The sequence below is a fragment of the Oncorhynchus nerka genome, linkage group LG28, assembly GCF_034236695.1.
Source record: "Oncorhynchus nerka isolate Pitt River linkage group LG28, Oner_Uvic_2.0, whole genome shotgun sequence".
Taxonomy (NCBI): domain Eukaryota; kingdom Metazoa; phylum Chordata; class Actinopteri; order Salmoniformes; family Salmonidae; genus Oncorhynchus; species Oncorhynchus nerka.
This window is the reverse complement of record NC_088423.1, coordinates 57,831,323-57,853,746: the sequence shown is the minus strand read 5'-3', so window position 1 is coordinate 57,853,746 and position 22,424 is coordinate 57,831,323. Positions and strand designations below refer to the sequence as shown.

Sequence of the window (22,424 nt, the reverse complement as noted above, 5' to 3'; positions counted from 1 at the left end):
AACAGGTGGTCACGTGTCAGGTGACAGAGGAATGGATGAGACTGAGGCAGGAATTCCTTTAACCATAAAGTGGTATAGTTACTAGTCTGTAGTCTCTAGTCTGTAGAGTAGTCTGTGCTGCATCACAAAGGAAACAAATAACATGTATCCAATCAAATTCATAATCAAAGATCATATCATTCATTATTAAAATAATTTTGGGAATTGAACAGTTCACTTCATTAAGAAGTCAATAGTAATCATCCGCGAGTCATTTAGGCTCGTAACTATTTATCATAAATCATGAAAGAATACAAACAGTGAATGGTTATACAATCTATAATCCCCATTATCAAAGTCAATCAATTAGCAAACAATGACGTTTCTCATTTCACTTTTTCAAATGTCTTCATGTGTACTTATAATTAATTTCAATACATATGAACCATATCGATTGCATAATTGGCCTATGAGGATCCGTAGGGCCGTGATCATTGACAATTCACATTACACAATATGTTTGAAGCGTGCGATCCAATCCGCGCTCCGCGGTAATAACTATAAACAATAACTGAATGGCCCACTCTCCCGATCGCCACAGATAATTCAGATGAAAGGAAACACAGTCGGTGGACTTATGTGGATTCATGGATGCACAGAACTTCTGGATCAGATGGAGTTAAGGAAGAGAAAGCAGCAAGATCAGGCGATGGCAATTTCCTCCTTTTATGGAGTTGAGATCTGTCGGACATTTCCACCTGACCTAATTAAAGCGACCCTGGCCCAGCTGAGTAAATGGCAATGAATTAAAGGATTATTCCACCACTAAAATGAATTGTGCTTCCTTGTTTGTGGCATTTGATACTGTTGATCATGCTATTTTATTAAACAAGTTGTCCTCGATTGGCCTGGGCTCTGACGCATGTTCATGGTTTCATGATTATCTTAGTGACAGATCTCAGGCCATCTTGATTGAAGTTCAAACTTCTTGAAGTACATAAAGGTGTTCCACAGTTGTCGACAGTAGCTCTTTTCACTATTTATATACATTGAACAAATATATAAACGCACATGTCGTGTTGTTCCCATGATTCATGAGCTGAAATAAAAGATCCCTGAAAAGGTCAATACACACAAAAAGCTTACAGTGGCAAGAAAAAGTTTGACATAAAATTGACATAAAATTCTATCTGATCTTCATCTAAGTCACAACAATAGACAAACACAGTGTGCTTAAACTAATAACACACACATTATTGTATTTTTCTTGTCTATTTTGAATATATAATTTAAACATTCACAGTGTAGGTTGGAAAAGGTATTTTCACCCCGGGGCTAATGACTTCTCCAAAAGCTAATTGGAGTCAGGAGTCAACTAACCTGGAGTCGAATCAATGAGACGAGATTGGAGATTTTGGTTAGAGCTGCACTGCCCCATAAAAAAAACTCACACAATTTGAGTTTCTATTCACAAGAACCATGCCTCGAACAAAAGAGATCTCAGAAGACCTAAGATTAGGAATTGTTGCCTTGCATAAAAGCTGGAAAAGTCCACGGTAAGACAAATTGTCTATAAATGGAGAAATTTCAGCACTGTTGCTACTCTCCTTAGGAGTGGCCGTCCTGCAAATATGACTGCAAGAGCACAGCGCAGAATCCTCAATTAGTTTAAGAAGAATCCTTGAGTGTCAGCTAAAGACTTAAGGAAATCTCTGGAAGATGCTAACATCTCTGTTGACGAGTCTACAATACATAAAACACTAAACAAGAATGGTGTTCGTGAGAGAACACCATGGAAGATACTACTGCTGCCCAAAAAAAACATTGCTGCATGTCTGAAATTAGCAAAAGATTATCTGGATGTTCCACAGTGCTACTGGCAAATATTCTGTGGACAGATGAAACTAAAGTTGTGTTGTTTGGAAGGAACACACAACACTATGTGTGAAGAAAAAAAAGCACAGCACATCAACATCAAAACCGCATCCCAACTGTAAACTATGTTGGGGCTGCTTTGCTGCCTCAGGGCCTGGAGAGCTTGCTATCATCGATGATAAAATGAATTCCCAAGTTTATCAAGACATTTTGGAGGAGAATGTAAGGCTATCTATCCGACAATTGAAGCTTAACAATCGTTAGGTGTATCAACAGGACAACAACCCAAAAGACAGAAGTAAATCAACAACAGAATGGCTTGAACAGAAGAAAATACGCCTTCTTGAGTGGCCCAGTCAGTCCTGACCTCAACCCGAATGAGAAGTTGTGGCATGACCTCAAGAGAATGGTTCACACCAGACATCCCAAGAATATTGTGGAACTGAAACATTTTTGTAAAGAGGAATGGCCCAAAATTCCTCCTGACCATTGTGCAGGTCTTATCCGCAACTACAGAAAACATTTGGTTGATGTTATTGATGCCACACGGTGTGTTCAATAAAGACATGAACAATTATAATTGTTTGAGTGTTATTACTTTAAGCAGAATGTGTGAGTCTATTTCTGTGACTTAGATGAAGATCAGAAAAAATGTTATGACCAATTTATGCAGAAATCCAGGTAATTCTAAAGGGTTCACATCATTTTTCAGATTTTCTTTTTAATAAATAAAAAAAAACGTTTTGCTTTGTCATTATGGGGCATTGTGTGTAGATTGATAAGGAAAAAGTGTTATTTAATCAATTTTAGAATAAGGCTGTAACTTAAGAACATTTGGAAAAAGTGAAGGGTTCTGAATACTTCCCGAATGCACTGTAGTAGCCATATCTTGGAAAACCAAAGTTCCAAAGGCTGGGCCTAATATAGTGTATAAGAGGTCTGATTCTTTGCTCTGTGGTGTGTAATGAGGAGCAGTTACTAATAAGCATGCACCCGTTAAGAAAATCACTGTAAAACTGTTAAATCCCCTTGGATTGATGAGGAATTTAAAAAAATGATGGCTTAGAGGGACGAAACAAAGGAGTGGCAAATGAGTCTGGCTGCACAATCAAATGTCAAACAAACTGCAAATTGAGAAATCATGTGACTAAAATGAATAAAATGAAGAAGCTACATTATGAAACAAAGATAAATGATATAAATAATGATAGCAAAGAGCTTTGGAGCACCTTAAATTCATTTTTGGGGAAAAAGGACACATTTGCTCCATCATTCATTGAATCAGATGGCTCATTCATCACAAAAGCCACTGATATTGCCAATTACTTTTGTGATTTTATTCATTGGCAAGATTATAAAACTTAGGCATGACATGCCTGCAACAAATGCTGACACTACACATCCAAGTATGAATTATCAAATTATGAAAGACAAGCATTGCAATTTTGAATTCCGTAAAGTGAGTGTGGAAAGGTGAAAAAATTGTTGTCTATCAACAATGACAAGCCACCAGGGCCTGAAAACTTGGATGGAAAAGGATAATAGCGGACGATATTTCCACTTCTATTTGCAAAATCTACAATCTAAGCCTACTAGAAAGTGTGTGCCCTCACGCCTGGAAAAAGCTAAAGTAATTCCGCCACCCAATAATGGTAAAGCCCCCTTTATTGTCTCAAATAGCCGACCAATCATCCTGTTACCAACTCTTAGTAAAATTTGGGAACAAAATGTGTTTGACCAGATACAATGTTAATTTATTATAAACAAATTGACAACAGACTTTCAGCATGCTTAAAGGAAAGGACATTCAACAAGCACGGATGGCACTTACACAAATTACTGATGATTGGATGAGAGAAATTGATGATAAACTGATTGTGGGATCTGTTTTGATAGAATTCAATGCGACTTTTGACATTATCAATGAAAGTCTGCTGACGGAAAAATGTATGTTTTATGGCTTTACACCCCCTGCTATATTGTGGATAAAGAGTTACGTGTCTAACAGAACACAGAGGGTGTTCTGTAATGGAAGATTCTCCAACATAATCCAGGTAGAATCAAGAATTCCCCTGGTCCCCTTACTTTTTTCAATCTTTACTATTGCCATGCCTCTTTCCTTAAGTAAAGCCAGTGTGTCTATGTATACGGATAACTCAACACTATACATGTCAGCTACTACAGCGATTGAAATCAATGCAACACTTAGCAAAGCGCTGCAGTTAGAGGAATACATATCACAGTAAAAACGGTTGCAGGCCGGAGGGCCATCAAACAAGTGCAGATCGGAAGGCCATCAAGCGAAACAGACCAATGATGTGCGGGCAAACAGTGGGAGTATCTATGACATTCTGAGGACTGGGTAGGGTAGGGGGCCCACGCCCTCCACTTCTCCTTTCCCTCGGCGTGGAGTTCTGAGCTGGGAGGGTGGCTTTGGCACCCGCTCGAGCTCGGTTCCCAGCATCTCCATGTCACCTGGGTTGCCCCCGACCGGCTCCAGCCCCCTTTCCCCGTTAGGCAACGCATGGCGCACCTGCGGCCTCGTCCGAAGGGGATCGGGGGTTTCCAGTGAACCGGGTCTTCCCACCTCGGTCTCCAACATCAAGCGATTGGGTCTAGGCCAGGACCCTCGTACGGCTCCGGGTACCTATAGCCAACCGCTCTGCGCACAGGCAGTTTAATGCCTCCCCTTACCGTCGCACGGCGGTGGAGCACCGGGATGCTTATGTTTCAACATAAAATCTATTTGTGAACTATGTCCTCTCGCTCTGGCGAAGGGCGGGCAGGGGAAAGGAGGGCAACTTCCCCAACCCTGCCTAGCCACTAGCCTCAGCATAAAAACATACTGTCCATTTTCTGGGGACTATGTTTCGTATTGCGTCAGATAACAATATTGACGAATACGCTGATTCGGTGTGCGAGTTCATTAGAACGTGCGTTGAAGATGTCGTTCCCATAGCAACGATTAAAACATTATTCAACCAGAAACCGTGGATTGATGGCAGCGAAAACGTGCGGACGCTCCTTCACTGCAGCCGAGGTGTGTAAGACATTTAAACGTGTTAACCCTCGCAAGGCTGCAGGCCCAGACGGCATCCCCAGCCGCGCCCTCAGAGCATGCGAAGACAAGCTGGCTGGTGTGTTTACGGACATATTCAATCAATCCCTATACCAGTCTGCTTTTCCCACATGCTTCAAGAGGGCCACCATTGTTCCTGTTCCCAAGAAAGCTAAGGTAACTGAGCTAAACGACTACCGCCCCGTAGCACTCACTTCCGTCATCATGAAGTGCTTTGAGAGACTAGTCAAGGACCATATCACCTCCACCCTACCTGACACCCTAGACCCACTCCAATTTGCTTACCGCCCAAATAGGTCCACAGACGATGCAATCTCAACCACACTGCACACTGCCCTAACCCATTTGGACAAGAGGAATACCTATGTGAGAATGCTGTTCATCGACTACAGCTCGGCATTCAACACCATAGTACCCTCCAAGCTCGTCATCAAGCTCGAGACCCTGGGTCTCGACCCCGCCCTGTGCAACTGGGTACTGGACTTCCTGACGGGCCGCCCCCAGGTGGTGAGGGTAGGCAACAACATCTCCTCCCCTCTGATCCTCAACACTGGGGCCCCACAAGGGTGCGTTCTGAGCCATCTCCTGTACTCCCTGTTCACCCACGACTGCCCTCGGAGTGTGGTGTCAGGAAAATAACCTCACACTCAACGTCAACAAAACTAAGGAGATGATTGTGGACGTCAGGAAACAGCAGAGGGAACACCCCCCTATCCACATCGATGGAACAGTAGTGGAGAGGGTAGTAAGTATTAAGTTCCTCGGCATACACATCACAGACAAACTGAATTGGTCCACTCACACAGACAGCATCATGAAGAAGGCGCAAATTCTGCTTGTCACCAAAAGCACTCACAAACTTCTACAGATGCACAATCGAGAGCATCCTGGCGGGCTGTATCACCGCCTGGTACGGCAACTGCTCCGCCCTCAACCGTAAGGCTCTCCAGAGGGTAGTGAGGTCTGCACAACGCATCACCGGGGGCAAACTACCTGCCCTCCAGGACACCTACACCACCCGATGTTACAGGAAGGCCATAAAGATCATCAAGGACATCAACCACCCGAGCCACTGCCTGTTCACCCCGCTATCATCCAGAAGGCGAGGTCAGTACAGGTGCATCAAAGCTGGGACCGAGAGACTGAAAAACAGCTTCTATCTCAAGGCCATCAGACTGTTAAACAGCCACCACTAACATTGAGTGGCTGCTGCCAACACACTGACACTGACACTGACTCAACTCCAGCCACTTTAATAATGGGAATTGATGGGAAATGATGTAAATATATCACTAGCCACTTTAAACAATGCTACCTTATATAATGTTACTTACCCTACATTATTCATCTCATATGCATACGTATATACTGTACTCTATATCATCGACTGCATCCTTATGTAATACATGTTTCACTAGCCACTTTAACTATGCCACTTTGTTTACATACTCATCTCATATGTATATACTGTACTCAATACCATCTACTGTATCTTGCCTATGCTGCTCTGTACCATCACTCATTCATATATCCTTATGTACATATTCTTTATCCCCTTACACTGTGTATAAGACAGTAGTTTTGGAATTGTTAGTTAGATTACTTGTTGGTTATTACTGCATTGTCGGAACTAGAAGCACAAGCATTTCGCTACACTCGCAGTTAACATCTGCTAACCATGTGTATGTGACAAATACATGTTGATTTGATTTGATTTGATTTGATTTTAATATTTGGTCGAAGTTGGTCATCAGAGTATGCAGGCTGAAGGGAATAAACAAGGAGTGGCATGGTAATGAAAGTGACTTCCGCTCACAATACAAATATGCACACTTGGTAAGTTGCGAGGGGACTGAACAGTAACAGGTATCATTCACACCGGCAAAGCTTACACAGTCTTCCATTTCCATACAATGGCCTCTACCATCTGATTCTGATTTGGTGTTTTGTAAGTTTAAAGGAGAGAGCAGCAGACACAACTGGTTTTTTTTCAGTCTACCACAGCTGCACTCGAGACAAATTTAAACCATCCATTTACTCTGCTCCCAGATTAACTCTATACCTCAAACACAGCCACGGCAATAAGGGAGTGTTTTACATGTAATATTCCTGCCCCCACTCTCTGTACTGGGCCTCCTTTTTGGACCTGAGGCTTGTGGTTCCAACCTCATGTACATGTCTGTATGAGTCTTACATGGATCCAGATCCTTGCCTGTGTCCCAATTGTCTTAACTTTGCACCACTATCTTTCTCATAAACATTGATAGTTGAAATTATTGGATTTCACTGTTTTGCCCTGCTTATCCAGTCATTTTAGATTAGTGCTTACGAAGGACAGGTGAAGAGTTGAAAACACTACAGCTGTTCGGACATGACCAAGGTGTCTACAACTGTTTCCCACCCTCTGATTGCCAGTGCGCTACCTTCCTTTATATCCCACCTCCATTCCACCTCCCACACAACCACGAGCTTCTCACAAGATGGCAGCCTCCTTAGATGCTTATGGCTTGTGGCAGCCAGTCCCCAGTTTCCTCCACCCAGAGTCTGTCTGGCCAACCCCACCTAACCACCACCCCTCTTTTCCAGTGAGGATTAAACAACATTTGGCCTGCCATCTTGTGGCCTGCCGGATATTCCCTGCCCCTATCCCACCACCTATTTTCAGCCACCAGCAGCCAACCAAGGGCATATCATGTGGTAGAGGCCCCTTTCTTTAAGATCCTCAACATGTTCCCAGTACAGGATTTTATTTACAATATGTGTGCATAAGATACAGTTTAGTACGCTGTGTTGTTTTTGAAAGTAGGTTTTAAAAATGCTGTGTGGTGTAATTGTCAATTTATAATATGACATACAGTATGGATTTACTGTTCCTGAATGATATACTTGTTCTCACATGCTTAGGTATTTAAAGAAGATTATTCAGTTGAGAAATGTTGGTCAAGCTTTCATAATTTCCTTTAGTAAAGAATAATTTAATATTTGAGAATACTCTATTTCCATATTGTCCATTTGTGAGCGACTGGGTTTAAATTAGTATTTTTTTCTACACTCACACAGGAGTAATTAAGGCCTAGTTTTACACATACATATAATTATTATAATTTTGTATATTTTGATTTGGGGTGCACTAACTGTGGCTATGTACACACCACAACAATGTTCGCCTGCTGAGCTATAGCATAGGCAATAACTAGGTTAATGTCTTCAAGTCTCAGGCAAGGTTATATATGCACAATTTTGGTAATGTTTCTACTTACTCAGTCAGATAAACTCATGGGTACCATAATCATGTCTCTGTTTGCATTTTGAAGGAAGTTAAAGGTAGTTTCGCTAGAAACTAGCGTTAGCGCAATGACTTGAAGTCTAGCATTCTAGATACTGTTATGACTTAAAATTGTGAATAGAACATCAGTGTTCTGTGTGCATTTTAATGGCCTTTGCATTGTTTGAAAAAGTCCCACTCACACCAAAAAAATGTTTAAGGCATCATTTATTTTGGTCATTATGCTTTACATGACTAGGAATCTTTGGGGATATAATAATGTTGTTAATAAACTATTTGTATTTGTATGACAGTATTTTGTGGTGTGTTATATCTTGTATTATTTCTAATAGTCAATTTAACCATTGCCATTTCACAATATTCAAGTCACATACAAAGAAGTCAGGTACAAAATGGTGCACAGAAAGTAATTATGAACTTTTAATAAGGTTATCGAATCGGTCACCAAAAACAAGGTTGTACAAAAACACAGACATACACAAAACAAGAATCACCTGCTGTAATAATAATTTAAAACAAAAACTTTTTCAAGACACAACATAGCCATAACATCTAAATTTCACATGTTGCCTCCACTCACAAAAAATACAATTCTGAATCATTGGTAACTTTGTTGATTGCTTCCCCATCCCTGATAACCTCTTAGATAAATTATTTCCTTCTTCTTAGCACCCATTTCTTGGATTTTTCAAGTTGAGATGCTTCTATTACTCAAAAAAAGAGACAACTGCCTGGTTGGGAAAGACAGAGAGTTTACTTGTTTGAGAAATAGATTGCAGATTTAGTTGTGTTGTTATTGGGTGACACCGTATCACGTTGAAGCGATAAGGAACCCAGAGAAAGAGCAGTGGACATTCTCAGCGGCAAAAACGCCATTGGCCTCATCATCGGGAATCTGAAGGTAGACTGTGTCGTTCACATCGAGCATAAGGACAGTGCTACCGGACATCTGGTCCAGGAAGCCCTTGTTGTACTCATCGTAGCTGAACATGACTGGCTTGTCGTTCTTGTACAGAGCCACCAGAGCATGAGCCCCATTCACGTGAATGGTGTATGAGAAGTAGTAGACTCCAGGAACCTGGCAAGTGAACTGCCCAGTGGTAGTGTCATAGTGATTCTCCGCATTGTACACCTCATTGTCAAACTTAATAGGTTCCCCAGATGGAGGATAAGGCCTAGCCAGAGAAACAGAGAAAGCAGACATAGGGGCCTTAACAAGAGTAGGCACCATGACCTCACCCATGCCCATGCTCTTTTCGAAAAAGAACTCGCCGGGAGGACCAGGTGGGCCGGGAGGGCCAGCAGGGCCTTGGCCACCATCCTGACCATCAGCACCAGGGAGCCCAGGGGGACCGAGAGGGCCAAGGATTCCCTTAGCGGCCAGTCCAGCTGGGCCAGGTGCTCCAGGGAGACCCGGGTGTCCTTTAAGGCCAGGTGTACCTGCGGCACCAGTAGGCCCAACAGGTCCTCTGGGACCTGAGGCTCCAGCAGCTCCAGCCTCACCTGCCTCACCATTGCGCCCTGGGAAACCTTTGGGCCCGGCAGGTCCTGGGACACCTGAAGCACCAGTTGAACCTGTGTGACCAGTGTCACCTTTGTTACCTGGAGCTCCAGTAGCTCCCATGGCTCCAGTTGGGCCTGTTGCTCCAGTATTACCTTGCTTTCCCTGGAAACCTTGTGCTCCCTGATCTCCCTTATATCCCTTTGGTCCCTGGGGTCCCATTGCACCTGTGTCACCTTTGGGACCCATTTCCCCAGTATCTCCCTGGAAGCCTCTTGCGCCCTGAGGACCAGTGAGACCCATGGGCCCAGTAGCACCAGTAGCACCGGTATATCCTTGTGCTCCTGGCTCACCCTTCTGACCTGTTGTGCCTGTGCTTCCTACAACTCCCCTCTCACCCTTCTGTCCATTTGCTCCTGGCTTTCCATATCCAGGGATACCGGGAGCACCAGTTGCTCCCGTTGCTCCCTGATGACCTTTAGGACCAGCTGCACCAGGCATACCTGGAGCCCCATTATCACCTGGTTTTCCAGGCATACCTACACCAGGAGCCCCTGTGTGGCCCTTAGCACCTGGCAAACCCATGGGACCAGCGCCCCCATCCCTACCTGGGCTTCCTGACTTTCCTGCTTCACCAGGGATTCCTGGCTTGCCTGGCTTTCCAACTCCGGCTGCTCCTGGCTGCCCAGCTGGTCCCATAGGTCCCACAGCCCCTGTCTCGCCTTGTGCCCCTGGGATACCCACTCCTCTATCACCCTTAGCTCCTGGAAAACCAGGCATACCTGGATGTCCCTTAAGGCCTGTTTCCCCTCTTGGCCCCATTGCTCCGGGCAGACCATGAGGTCCAGGCTTGCCAGTGGAAGAGATCCCAGCTGGTCCGGAACTTCCAGTAGGTCCAGGCATGCCCCTAGGCCCTTGAAGTCCAGCTGTGCCAACCTCTCCTTTCTTGCCAGCTGCGCCAGGAACACCAGGCTTACCAGGCCCACCTGAGGAACCAGGTTTGCCAGGTGCGGAGTAGCCAGCAGGTCCGGGCGGTCCGACAGGGCCCTCGGGTCCCGGCTGTCCCACAGCACTTTCCCCTGGAGGGCCAGGTGGGCCAGGGGGGCCTTCTGAGCCGGGCTCACCTGGCGCACCGGGCTCTCCCGCCACCGACACCACTGTGAGGAAATAGCAAGTCACCTTATTAATACCACAGATGAAAAATTATCCTCTTGTAATAAATGTGTTATTGGCAAAAGTCTGTTGGAAATATGTTTTACATTTTCAAAAACAAATTCAAGGAATAGTAATTAATATGTACTATAATGTGTTCTCTGCTGGTTATTAAGAATTACTACGGTTGTCTGCTAGTGTCGCTCATTCTCAAATTATTATTATTTTAATTGAAATAATAGTAAGATAGATAATACCAATAATAACACCCATTTACATATGTGGGGCAGCATTTCTTATTTTTTGTGTTTTATTGGATAGGGTATAGAGATAGAGGTGTACAGTAGAGATGAAAGATAAGTGGAAAGAGGGTGCTATAGAGCGGTGGGTCAGATTCGAACCCATGCTCACAGCTGCACAGTACATATGATCTAAGGCAGCGGATTAGACTGGTAGACCACCCTAGGAAACAAATGGGGGAACTTTGGATCGGAAATACAAGTTTTAAAGCCTGCGTACAGCTCATAATATTGTGCAATGTAGTAGTAAATCCCCAGTATTTTGTTTGAGTGATGGAGGACTGACGTTAATTTTTGGACATGAAAAATGAAGAGAGTTCCAACTTTGAAGAAGTACAGTAATGTGTTACACTCAGCAATTGTCAGAGGAACAATAATAATTTGTAGCTCTGTATTGCTTCCATATTCAAATGTCATGTACATGTGTGAATCCACTTATGTTTTTATACTATGATTCCCTAAATGCAATTCACCTCCAGACCATTTACCAAGATTGCGTGTTACATTGTTGTTTTGGGTAGGCAAGTTAGTTAGTTAGCCTAGTTAACTATCTAGACAGAAGTAAGACTAGGTGTTTCCCAATTTAACCTCGCTCTGGTTGACATTTGGTTCACACCTCCTTTTTCTGGAAACTGAGTCCTGGGGCTATGTAAGAAGGGCTGATTTATGATCAGCTCCCCCCGTCCATGTAATCTTATTCATTGCGATCTAAAATATAAAACTGATTCTAAATCAGAACTACTACTCAGAGACATGTGTAATAAATATATATATGGCCACTGATCAATGGCAAAGTGTCGGTGTACTCTATGTCATTCAATCTTTTTTGACACTTTTACTCAAGATGTTTATTAATTAAATTGAGAAAACAACCATGTCTACATGCATATTGTGGTCAGAAAAATACTGAGATACTGAGATGCTTGTAGATTACTAATAGAAAAGTTTTTTGTTTCATCTTTGATTGTACAGAATGTTTCTATTTCATACTGTAGGAGTTTTGACTTCTATGTTATTTGTCTTGTCTGTACTAAACACGTCACCACACATAAAGGTCCTTCTCAGGAAATAAGTTATTGGAATTTTATTGAATTAATTTAATTTAATAATATAAATTATTGTATAGCTAACTGAGCATGCAGTGTGATGGCATAGTGGAATTTACATTTTCCCGAACTTTCTATTGCTGCCCTTTTGTCCAGCAAATGTATGTTAAACCTGCTTGGTGGAGTGAAGTAAATCGTCGCACAATGTGAACTAGGAGGAATTACCCCTTTAAGAGCATTGGGTATGATAGTATAAACTGCTGAAATCAAACCTGCATAGACATTTAAACCTGTTCAATTATTAGCTAGAAGTAATCTTCTGTTTTCAACCTGTTCTTATTTCACACCTCCAAAAAAGCAGACATTTCTGACTTAAGAAACTGTAGTATGGGGAGAAAACAAACATTTCTATTGCAGGATGGTGGCATTTAAGGGAGTTTCTTTTCGTTTGCTTTTTTGTGGTCACATGACCCAGGGTGTAAAAGACACATCTCCTTGGTCAAATGTAGAGGCCCAGTTTAGGTTAATTTAAAACAGATGTATTTACTTTTTGAAAGGCACACCCAAACAACCACATTGCTGGGTGATTGAACTGTAATTGACAGTGTTAAAATACATATAACATTAACAAGAGGCACCCACTATTTTACACATTACTTCATATGATTTAAAAATACAGTTGATGACTATTGAATTTTACTTTAATTTGCTGCTGCAAGAATTTGAATTAATTGCAAGGTTAACATAAGAAGTATCATAAAATGAAGTAATGCATTTGTTAACTACAGTATATATCTGACTTAAACAAAAATACAGTATCAGTACTGTTACCATCAGTTAGGTAGGGCAAAGTCAGCTATTCATTACAATAGAGAATTTATAGACAGCTCAACTTGTAGTATTTCATGTGCTGTTTTCAACTCAACACATTTTTACATTTTATACATGACTTAAATGAGCCATCAGCTGAACTACAAAGCACCCAAACTTCCAGAACTGAAATGTTCCTTTAATATGTAAAAATAACTACTGAAATGTCAGCAGATCCTTATGCCCCACTAAGTTCTACACAAATGAATTACTGCTCTAACTGGTCATCCTAAAATCACTTCTTAAGACCTACTGAAGGTACAAAGAGATTGACTGAAAATCCAGTACAAATAACATTTTAAATCAATTGCAGTAAAGACATCATGAAGGTCAAAAACACTCAGTCCTAGAATTATAACAAACTTTTGAAGATGTATTATTTAGCCTTAGTGGCAGAAATAACATGTAATAACACATTGTACTCACTTCAGACAGTTTGCAACATAATATGTTATACATGTGCTACTATGAAAATCACGAGGCCTGAAACAGCCATTGGATAAAGATCCAGATCCCAGTAGCCAATGACTACACTACATTTGATTTGGTAAATTAGAGAAGTGCTCTCGCACTAACTGTATGTCTGATTGTCCCTGTGCAAGAACTGAAAGCTGAAATCATCAGATGTAAATTACATGGTAAGTGGACAAATTTGCAAATTAGTATGTTTATGGTGAAGTGTGAAGAAGTTAGATGTATGATTGACTATAGTTGAACTGTCACATTGAAATTGCTGTGATAGAGTTTCAATGGACAAAGACATCACTGGACCATACTAGGCAATGTAGATTAGGATGCTGGTTCTTACCGTGACTCTTCACAGAGTAGGGCTGGTATTGAGGGGCGACCTTCATCACCTTCTTCACCACATATGAACCACTACCATGAACAGCCGTCAAGGCCACCAGGAGGATGAGGATGCTCAATACTCGTACTTCCATTTTCTATGGTTAAATCTGCAAATTAAACAAAAAATATTAAATACTGCTTACACATCTTTAGAAGTTGCAATAATGACAAAATGATTTAGTAAACCAGGGACTCTTTCTTCTCTCTGCACACTGCACATACACCGGATTGCACACATTTCAGATTACATGTAAGTACAACAAATGAGATAGATATCATGGAACCCATTTGAATAGTGAGTCTCAGCCTCCTAGATATCTCATTCTGTTCTCACAGAACTTTGTCTATCCTGCTTGGTTTTATAAGGCACCAAAATCTTTTCCACCTGCCCTGTCATAGCTCACATCCAGTGGGAGTAGGAGTCAGGCCTCAGAAGGGCCCTAGTGTTCACTACCCCAAGAGATGAAGAGGATAGAGAGGAAGAGCACACATACCGGCATGCAGTTGAATGAGTATGAGTTCCAAAAAGGGGTAAGAAATCTTCAGCACCACTGTCCTTCTACTGCTGCTGTATATCCTTAGGTTAGGAGCAAGTTGGAGAGTCTGCTGCCTCCCAGTACAATGATGTGAGTATTTATACAATATCTGCCCCTTACATCATAAAAAAGCCACCACCACACAAGTACCTCCCTTCTCAGAGCTAAACTGTAATTTGCTGACAGATCTGCCCTATGCAGGCATGTCACATCATGATGCCTATTTGCTTTGAATATTTAGACAAATGATAAGATCTTATTTTAGTCTTCTAACCCCAACTAAAATATAATCAGGTTTAGACACATGTAAAATGGTTTACTATTTAGTTTTAAGACTATTTACAATATTTGCTCTTGTTGGGTTTTGAGTGTAAATTTCCTCTACCTGGTGTGGTGAACATAGCTACTCAGAGCTAATCTAGATGTAGATGACAAAATATACACTACCGTTCAAAAGTTTGGTGTCACATAGAGATGTCCTTGTTTTTGAAAGAAAAGCACATTTTTTGTACATTAAAAATAACATCAAATTGATCAGAAATACAGTGTAGACATTTTTAATGTTGTAAATGACTATTGTAGCTGGAAATGGCAGATTTTTTAAGTGGAATATCTGCTAACACAACCTGCCATTGGAACACAGAAGTGATGGTTGCTGATAATGGGCCTCTGTACACCTATGTAGATATTCCATAAAACATCTTCAGTTTCCAGCAACAATAGTCATTTACAACATTAATAATGTCTACACTGTATTTCCGATCAATTTGATGTTACTTTATGGATAAAAAATGTGCTTTTCTTTATAAAACAAGGACATTTTTAAGTGATGCCAAACTTTTGAATGGTGTGTTTATTTCAGATTCAGTTTATCAATGATAAATAATCACATTTATCAGACACATGTTAAATGTTTTATTTGTATTTTTCATTATTCCATGACGCTTTACAAAAATATCCAGCTAAAAAAAATCTAGAAACAACCCCTGGTTTTTAGTGCCCATATAGTGGAATCATTGCCTCAGAAAGATGGCATTTGAGGATAGGATATGCATCCCCAATTTACATCTGTCCCAACCTGTCTGTATTTGACATGGCTGTTACCTTTCCAGACTGCCTGAACATCTCCCACCCCTCCTATGATAAGGTAAACTAAAACACTGGATGTGCAGCAGAGGTATGGGCAGAAACAAAGTATACTGGCTCCTCTTTTGACCAAATATTCCAACAGTTATAATAGGACCTAAATCTACATTTACCTAAGGCTGAACACACTTGGCCTTTTAAAATGAACATAGCAGCATGGATTATGTTTGGTCAGCGTGTCTGTTTGATTGAGAACATAGGGAACCTTTCATTTTGTCCACTATTTCAGGCCTAACAGTTTATAGTCCTTAACTTGTGTATTTTTGTTAGTGCTTCACCCTCAAAACAGCCATTAAAGCTATAAAAAGAAGTACTGGAAAAGCCATTTGTGTTGGACTTGTTTTATCTCTGCCTGGTGAATGCAGTGTAGTTTGTGGTGGATAGCCGGTGCTCTTGAGATGCAGTAGCAAGACCTCAATACAAGGGGGCATGTTCTGCCAGTCAACTTCCTTGGGATGAGAAGTGGCCTTGCCTCGGACTGGCCTTCTTATTTTTGGAATCTTCTACCATATACACTACAAGTCAAAAGTTTTATAACACCTACTCATTCAAGGGTTTTTTTCTTTATTTTTTGTACTATTTTCTACATTGCAGAATAATAGTGAAGACATCAAATCTATGACATAAGACATATGGAATCATGTTACTACTACCAAAAAGCTTTAAACAAACCAAAATACACTACCGTTCAAAAGTTTGGGGTCACTTAGAAAGGTCCAAGTTTTTGAACGAAAAACACTTTTTGTGACTATTGTAGCTGGAAACGGCAGATTCTAAATGGATTATCTACGGTACATATACATTTACATTTAAGTCATTTATCAGACGCTCTTATCCAGAGCGACTTACAAATTGGTGCGTTCACCTTAAGACATCCAGTGGAACAGCCACTTTACAATAGTGCATCTAAATCTTTTAAGGGGGGGGGGGGGTGAGAAGGATTACTTTATCCTATCCTAGGTATTCCTGAAAGAGGTGGGGTTTCAGGTGTCTCCGGAAGGTGGTGATTGACTCCGCTGTCCTGGCGTCGTGAGGGAGTTTGTTCCACCATTGGGGGGCCAGAGCAGCGAACAGTTTTGACTGGGCTGCGCAGGAACTGTACTTCCTCAGTGGTAGGGAGGCGAGCAGGCCAGAGGTGGATGAACGCAGTGCCCTTGTTTGGGTGTAGGGCCTGATCAGAGCCTGGAGGTACTGAGGTGCCGTTCCCCTCACAGCTCCGTAGGCAAGCACCATGGTCTTGTAGCGGATGCGAGCTTCAACTGGAAGCCAGTGCAGTACATCTGCGTACAGAGGCCCATTATCAGCAACCATCACTTCTATGTTCAAATGGCACGTTGTGTTAGCTTATCCAAGTTTATCATTTTAAAAGGCTAATTGATCGTTAAGATAACCCTTTTGCAATTATTTTAGCACAGCTGAAAACTGTTGTGCTGTTTATAGAAGCAAAAAAACTGAACTTCTTTAGACAAGTTGAGTAACTGGAGCATCAGCATTTGTGGATTCGATTACAGGCTCAAAAAGGCCAGAATCAAAGACCTTTCTTCTGAAACTCGTCAGTCTATTTTTGTTCTGTGAAATGTAAACTATCCCATGCGAGAAATTGCCAAGAAACTGAAGATCTCATACAACGCTGCATCCCTTCACTGAACAGCGCAAACTGGCTCTAACCTAGTCTGTAATTTCTGAATTTCGTCCACACCACATAAGAAATGCATACACCGAAATACTAATAGTTTTATAACACACAAGTGGCCATAAACAATGCATAGGTTACTCAATATACAGGTTGAGTCATAAAAACCTTTTGAACGTAGTACCATTTATGGATTATTTCCTGCAGTTTAAATGCACTGACTGATTTGTATGTCTACTTGCATCATAATGGCAAATAGGGGTGAAGACAGGGGTGAAGAGGAAGGGGTATGCTGTACCAGGATTCTGTGGAGGATTCCTATATTATACGTGTCACCAAGAAACCCCTTCCACAAAGGTTATAATTAAACATTCCTTGAACATGAAACTTGTTTGAACTTTTCTAAGTTTAGAATTAGACCGAATTAACTGTAATTTTCCTAAGTGCTGCCTTGCATAGTTATAAGGGCACAAGGCGAGACCCAGTTGCAGACACGGGAGGCAGATAGTTTGTGTCTTTGATATTTATTAATCATTCCAAAAGGGGTAGGCGAAAGAATGGTCGTGGCTAGGCAAAAAGGTCAAAAACAGTTCAGAGTCCAGGAGGTCCAGAGTGGTAGGCAGGCAGAATGATCAGGCAGGTGGGTACGGAGTCCAGAAAACAGGCAAGGGTCAAAACCGGGAGGACTAGGAAAAAGATATTAGAAGCAGGAGTACGGGAAAGCATGCTGGTTGACTTGAAATACATACAAGACGAACTGGCACAGAGAGAAGGGAAACACAGGGATAAATACACCAGGGAAAATAAGTGACACCTGGAGAGGGTGGAGACAATCACAAGGACAGGTGAAACAGATCAGCGTATGACAATAGTTGATAGTTATAACACTTAATTGTGTTTGACAAACATTGTTTTAACTTGTCACTATCAAATGAAACACTGAAATATCCAAGATTAAGTAGTGTAAAGGTGTCTAATTTCTAAAACATTGGAATGAGAGCAAAATTAATGTGACACTAGATAATTCTATGCAGTTAGCTGAAGATGCTTTCAGGCACCTACTACAAATGCCAAGCATGTTTTTAATTCTGTTCATACATGTTCCACCCTTGAACAACTCTGTATTCATTACTGTGTGTTCTATAGTGCTGTGAAACTGTTGCTGTACCTTTTACTGTGGTGGCATCCAGTATTTTCCTGTGCCACCTATTCTGATAGGTCTTGGCCATACTGTATTATTACAAACTCTGACTCTGTTTGTGTTTATGGCCCACATAAGAGGCCTGACCATCCCAATTTTAGTCATTTTTAGCTAAATGACAGAGCAATAGAGGGTGCAGTCAGGATTTTATACATTTCTAGGTTCAGATAATTCTAGTTCAGTTTTTTTATTTTAAACAGTGCTAACCACAAGCAGACAAACACTGTTTTTAGATCGTTTTTTTTATTTTATTATGCTTCTATATCTAAAGGAAACAAAATGCATGATGTGCCTTAGGGCTAACACTGTAATTTGGTTACTTTCTATGTTTTCACAACATAGCATTTTGTCATCTTCTACACTCTAGCATGCATCTATAAATTACTCAATGTTCTTGTACTTGGTGGTAGTATCCTGTATTATAAGACTATGAAAATACATAACTTATTTTTCCCTCGTCCTCTGCTCAACTCATTACTGTTAAAACAGTGACTTGATGTGGTGGAACTCCATTGTAATAACCATAAGAGATTAGGGTAACTGCCTTAGAAATGAACATATTGTCTATTGCTGTGCACTGTAAAATACACAATACACTTCGCCACTTCAGAGACATGATATATGATCCAAACATGTTCTTACTGACCGTTGATGATTTGTCATTCTTACTCCTGCACATACTGAAAAGTTCATCCATATGCTTGTGAAATTGTATGCCAAACATATTATATCTTCCCTCTTTTTGAAAATAGATGTATTAAAAGGATAAAGAGGAATAAGAGTGGGAAGTAGAGACTTGGCAACTTATCTTATGACCTTACTGGAGTGGTCTGCAAACACTGTCCTATGGATATCCTGGGTCTCTTTATGATGTAACACACAGTAATAGGGTTTAAGACCACTGCTAACATTGAATTCACAGTAGCACTTGTAGTGTTTCAAGTTGTGGGATAATAACAGTGTCTGGAAAAAAAAATCCCATTTGGTATGTTTTTGTGCACTTCAGTGCCCAAAAACTGATGTTTCAGATTTCTCCTCCTGCTGACCGGACCTATCCACACCCAGGAGAAGTGTATAATTGGCAGTTGATGTAAGGGAGACCAAACCCAGCACGTGAGCTAAACTAAGGCTAAAGATATCCCATCATGGCTGGGATACAGATTTAACGTTTCAACAAACTCAATGTACCACTAAGAGGTACTTTGAGCTTTATGAATGACTGATTGGTAGAGAAATTACAGGGTCCCAAAGACAAACATCCCCGAATGGATCCGTACGTGGAACGGTCCTGAGGAGTGGCGGTCACAGAAACAGGTCAATTCCTAGTCATCATAAAATCATCATAAAATATTGTGTCTTAGTTGGTAATTCATTGAAATGTAATGTGTTCTTTAATTAATTACTTGAAGATGTGAGCTCTTGATTGTTATGTTAAAAGTATTCTTGTTGCAATAGTGATTTTCTTTCTATGGTTATGCTATTCCCGGGGTATTCTGGGCCTTTAAACTGCTAATCCCTGAAAGCACCAAAAACGGGTATAATGTCAGCCATCCAGATACTGTGTTACTACTCCCAGAAGAAAAACTTGAGAGGTGATTGGATTCATTGTAATCAAGAAGGATTGTATCAAGATAGCACTTTCCATATGACAGATTTCTTCCAATTCATTATCTTGTAAAAATAATGACCATAATGTTTTTGAATTTCCCTGTCTTGTTTCTATTCTACTGTGGCTTGTCTTCAAAAATTCCCAAACAAACAGAAGACAGTCTTAATGACGCAGGCAAACATGAATGCTTATTGTGTAATCATTTAAGGGTATCAAAGTTAAATAAAGCCATCTTAAATGGGTTCTTCAGCACGTAAGTGTTGGTGGTAGAGTCCTGTATTTAAGCATAATAACTAATCCAAGACAGAAAGCCTATGAAAATTGCAGGTTTGCTGTCTTCATGGGATAATTTCAGCACCAGCATGCAGCTGTCAGTGTGAAAGCAATAACAGACGTGAGTGTCATTTTAGACAATGCAGAATTAACTATGATGCCAATCACATGTGAAATTTTATTGACTTGAATTAATATGCTTCTGACTCAAACTCTGTATGGTAAACTTTACTTCTCAATATCCTGTACCTCAAAGTATATGTGATTGAACTAGGGTTGCACATTTTGGGGAATATTTAGAGGTGGAAACTTTCCGTAGGAATTAACGAGAATATATGGGTAATTCCTGGGAAGATATGGGAATTCATGGAAATATAGGCAAATTAATATTAATACCATTTAAATGTAGATGTTTTTTTGCATTGGATATACAGTATTTATTACCATATCATATGAAGACAGAAACATAAACCTTTTGCCTTTTCAGAAGCAAATTATTAAATCCTTCTAATAGAAATAAAAAAAATACAATTTAGTTACAAATTGAACTTTAATTAAATGAGTTGACTCTTCACATGGGATTATTTCACTAAACAACAAAAGGGAATATTGAAGGATCCCCAATGATCCATCGCAACCCAAAAAACGCTTTCAAAATACATCTGTAAAAAGTCTAGAAACCAAAACGTTGGTTGTCTTGCTCTCAGTTGGAAAACTCTTGAATATCAGACTCTGAGGCCTCATCTTCACTGTCACTTTCCAACCCTGTTGATGATGGCTCATTGTCAGACTCAAAAAAGCCTCAAATTTACCCAAATGGCCACCAATTTTTCAACCCCTGTATTGGTCAGCCTGTTGCGTGCTTTGGTGTGTGTTCCCAAACAAGGACCAGTTGCGCTTTGAGGCGACTGATGTTGGTGGGATTTGGAAGATGATGGACGCAACAGCGGAAAGAGCCTCAGATCCACAAAGTCCCTTCCACCAGGTGGTTGATGAGATATGTTGGCACAACTGTCATATTGCAAAGCCCTTGCTTGGATGTGTGCTTTGCCAGGCTGCCAAGAACCTTGTCCTCATCCAGACCAATGTTGAGAGACACGGTAGTGATGATACCATAGGCCTTGTTGATCTCTGCACCAGACAGGATGCTCTTGCCAGCATACTTGGGGTCCAACATGTACGCTGAGACGTGTATGGGCTTCAGGCAGAAGTCTTCACGCATTTTTATGTATTTCAGGAATGCAGTTTCCTCTGCTTGGAGCAACAGTGAAGTTGGCAGGGCAGTACGGATTTCTCCCCTTACAGTGGTTCCTCCTTTAAAAGCTGCGTCATACTGCAGCACACCCTGCGTGCTACTGCAGCATTCTGTGGCACATCATTTAATTCTCAACTATTTCTTCTGTTACTGCAAGTTATTGCTAGTTTGACCACCAGAGGGCATCTTTGAGAAGAATTTGATAGTATTCCGTATTGGCATTACCAGAGAATTTAAACATTTTTAGTAATAACATAGTACATGGGATTGATTTTAAGAAATTTGGCTTAATTCATTTGATTACTATTATTGAGTTTCAAATGGTGATTGTTCACCTTTTATTTTTTTTATTTTTTTATTTTACCTTTATTTAACTAGGCAAGTCAGTTAAGAACAAATTCTTATTTTCAATGATGGCCTAGGAACAGTGGGTTAACTGCCTGTTCAGGAGCAGAAAGACAGATTTGTACCTTATCAGCTCAGGGGTTTGAACTTGCAACCTTCCGGTTACTAGTCCAACACTCTAACCTCTAGGCTACCCTGCTCTGCAAGGCAGTGGCTTTTGTGGAGCAATGGGTTTACGATGCTTCGAGGGTGGCTTTTGTGTATGTTTGCAGAGGGTCACTGGTTTGAGCCCAGGGGCGAGGGGCGAGGGGCGAGGGGAGGAACAGAAGCAAAACTGTTACTCAGGTTAAATAAGGGTGAAATAAAAATATATTTTTTTAATTAATCGCTAAAAAACAGAACTTATATTAGTGCATTTTTCACCCTGACAGCTCCTATTAGTTCTATTAAGCACCATGGCACCAACTCGCCTTTCGAACATTCTATTCCC

The 22,424-nt window shown here is 41.0% G+C and overlaps 1 protein-coding gene across 1 annotated transcript; it reads right to left on the bottom strand.

Annotated features, from left to right (window-relative positions):
* Positions 1 to 8,615: 8,615 nt before the first annotated feature.
* On the bottom strand, positions 8,616 to 14,564 carry LOC115113441 (collagen alpha-1(X) chain-like). The gene is made up of 3 exons (XM_029641066.1): positions 14,431 to 14,564; positions 13,896 to 14,043; positions 8,616 to 10,877 (listed from the first exon to the last, which is right to left on the bottom strand). The coding sequence occupies exons 2-3, from the start codon at positions 14,026 to 14,028 to the stop codon at positions 9,031 to 9,033; spliced, it is 1,980 nt and encodes a 659-aa protein (XP_029496926.1). The 5' UTR covers positions 14,029 to 14,043; positions 14,431 to 14,564; the 3' UTR covers positions 8,616 to 9,030.
* Positions 14,565 to 22,424: the final 7,860 nt, after the last annotated feature.

Excerpts from the sequence above, each read along its gene's own strand:
- LOC115113441 (XM_029641066.1), bottom strand. The coding sequence starts at position 14,028 with ATGGAAGTACGAGTATTGAGCATCCTCATCCTCCTGGTGGCCTTGACG. Across the intron at positions 10,878-13,895 it reads CTACTCTGTGAAGAGTCACG|TGGTGTCGGTGGCGGGAGAG; the intron begins GTAAGAACCAGC and ends ATTTCCTCACAG.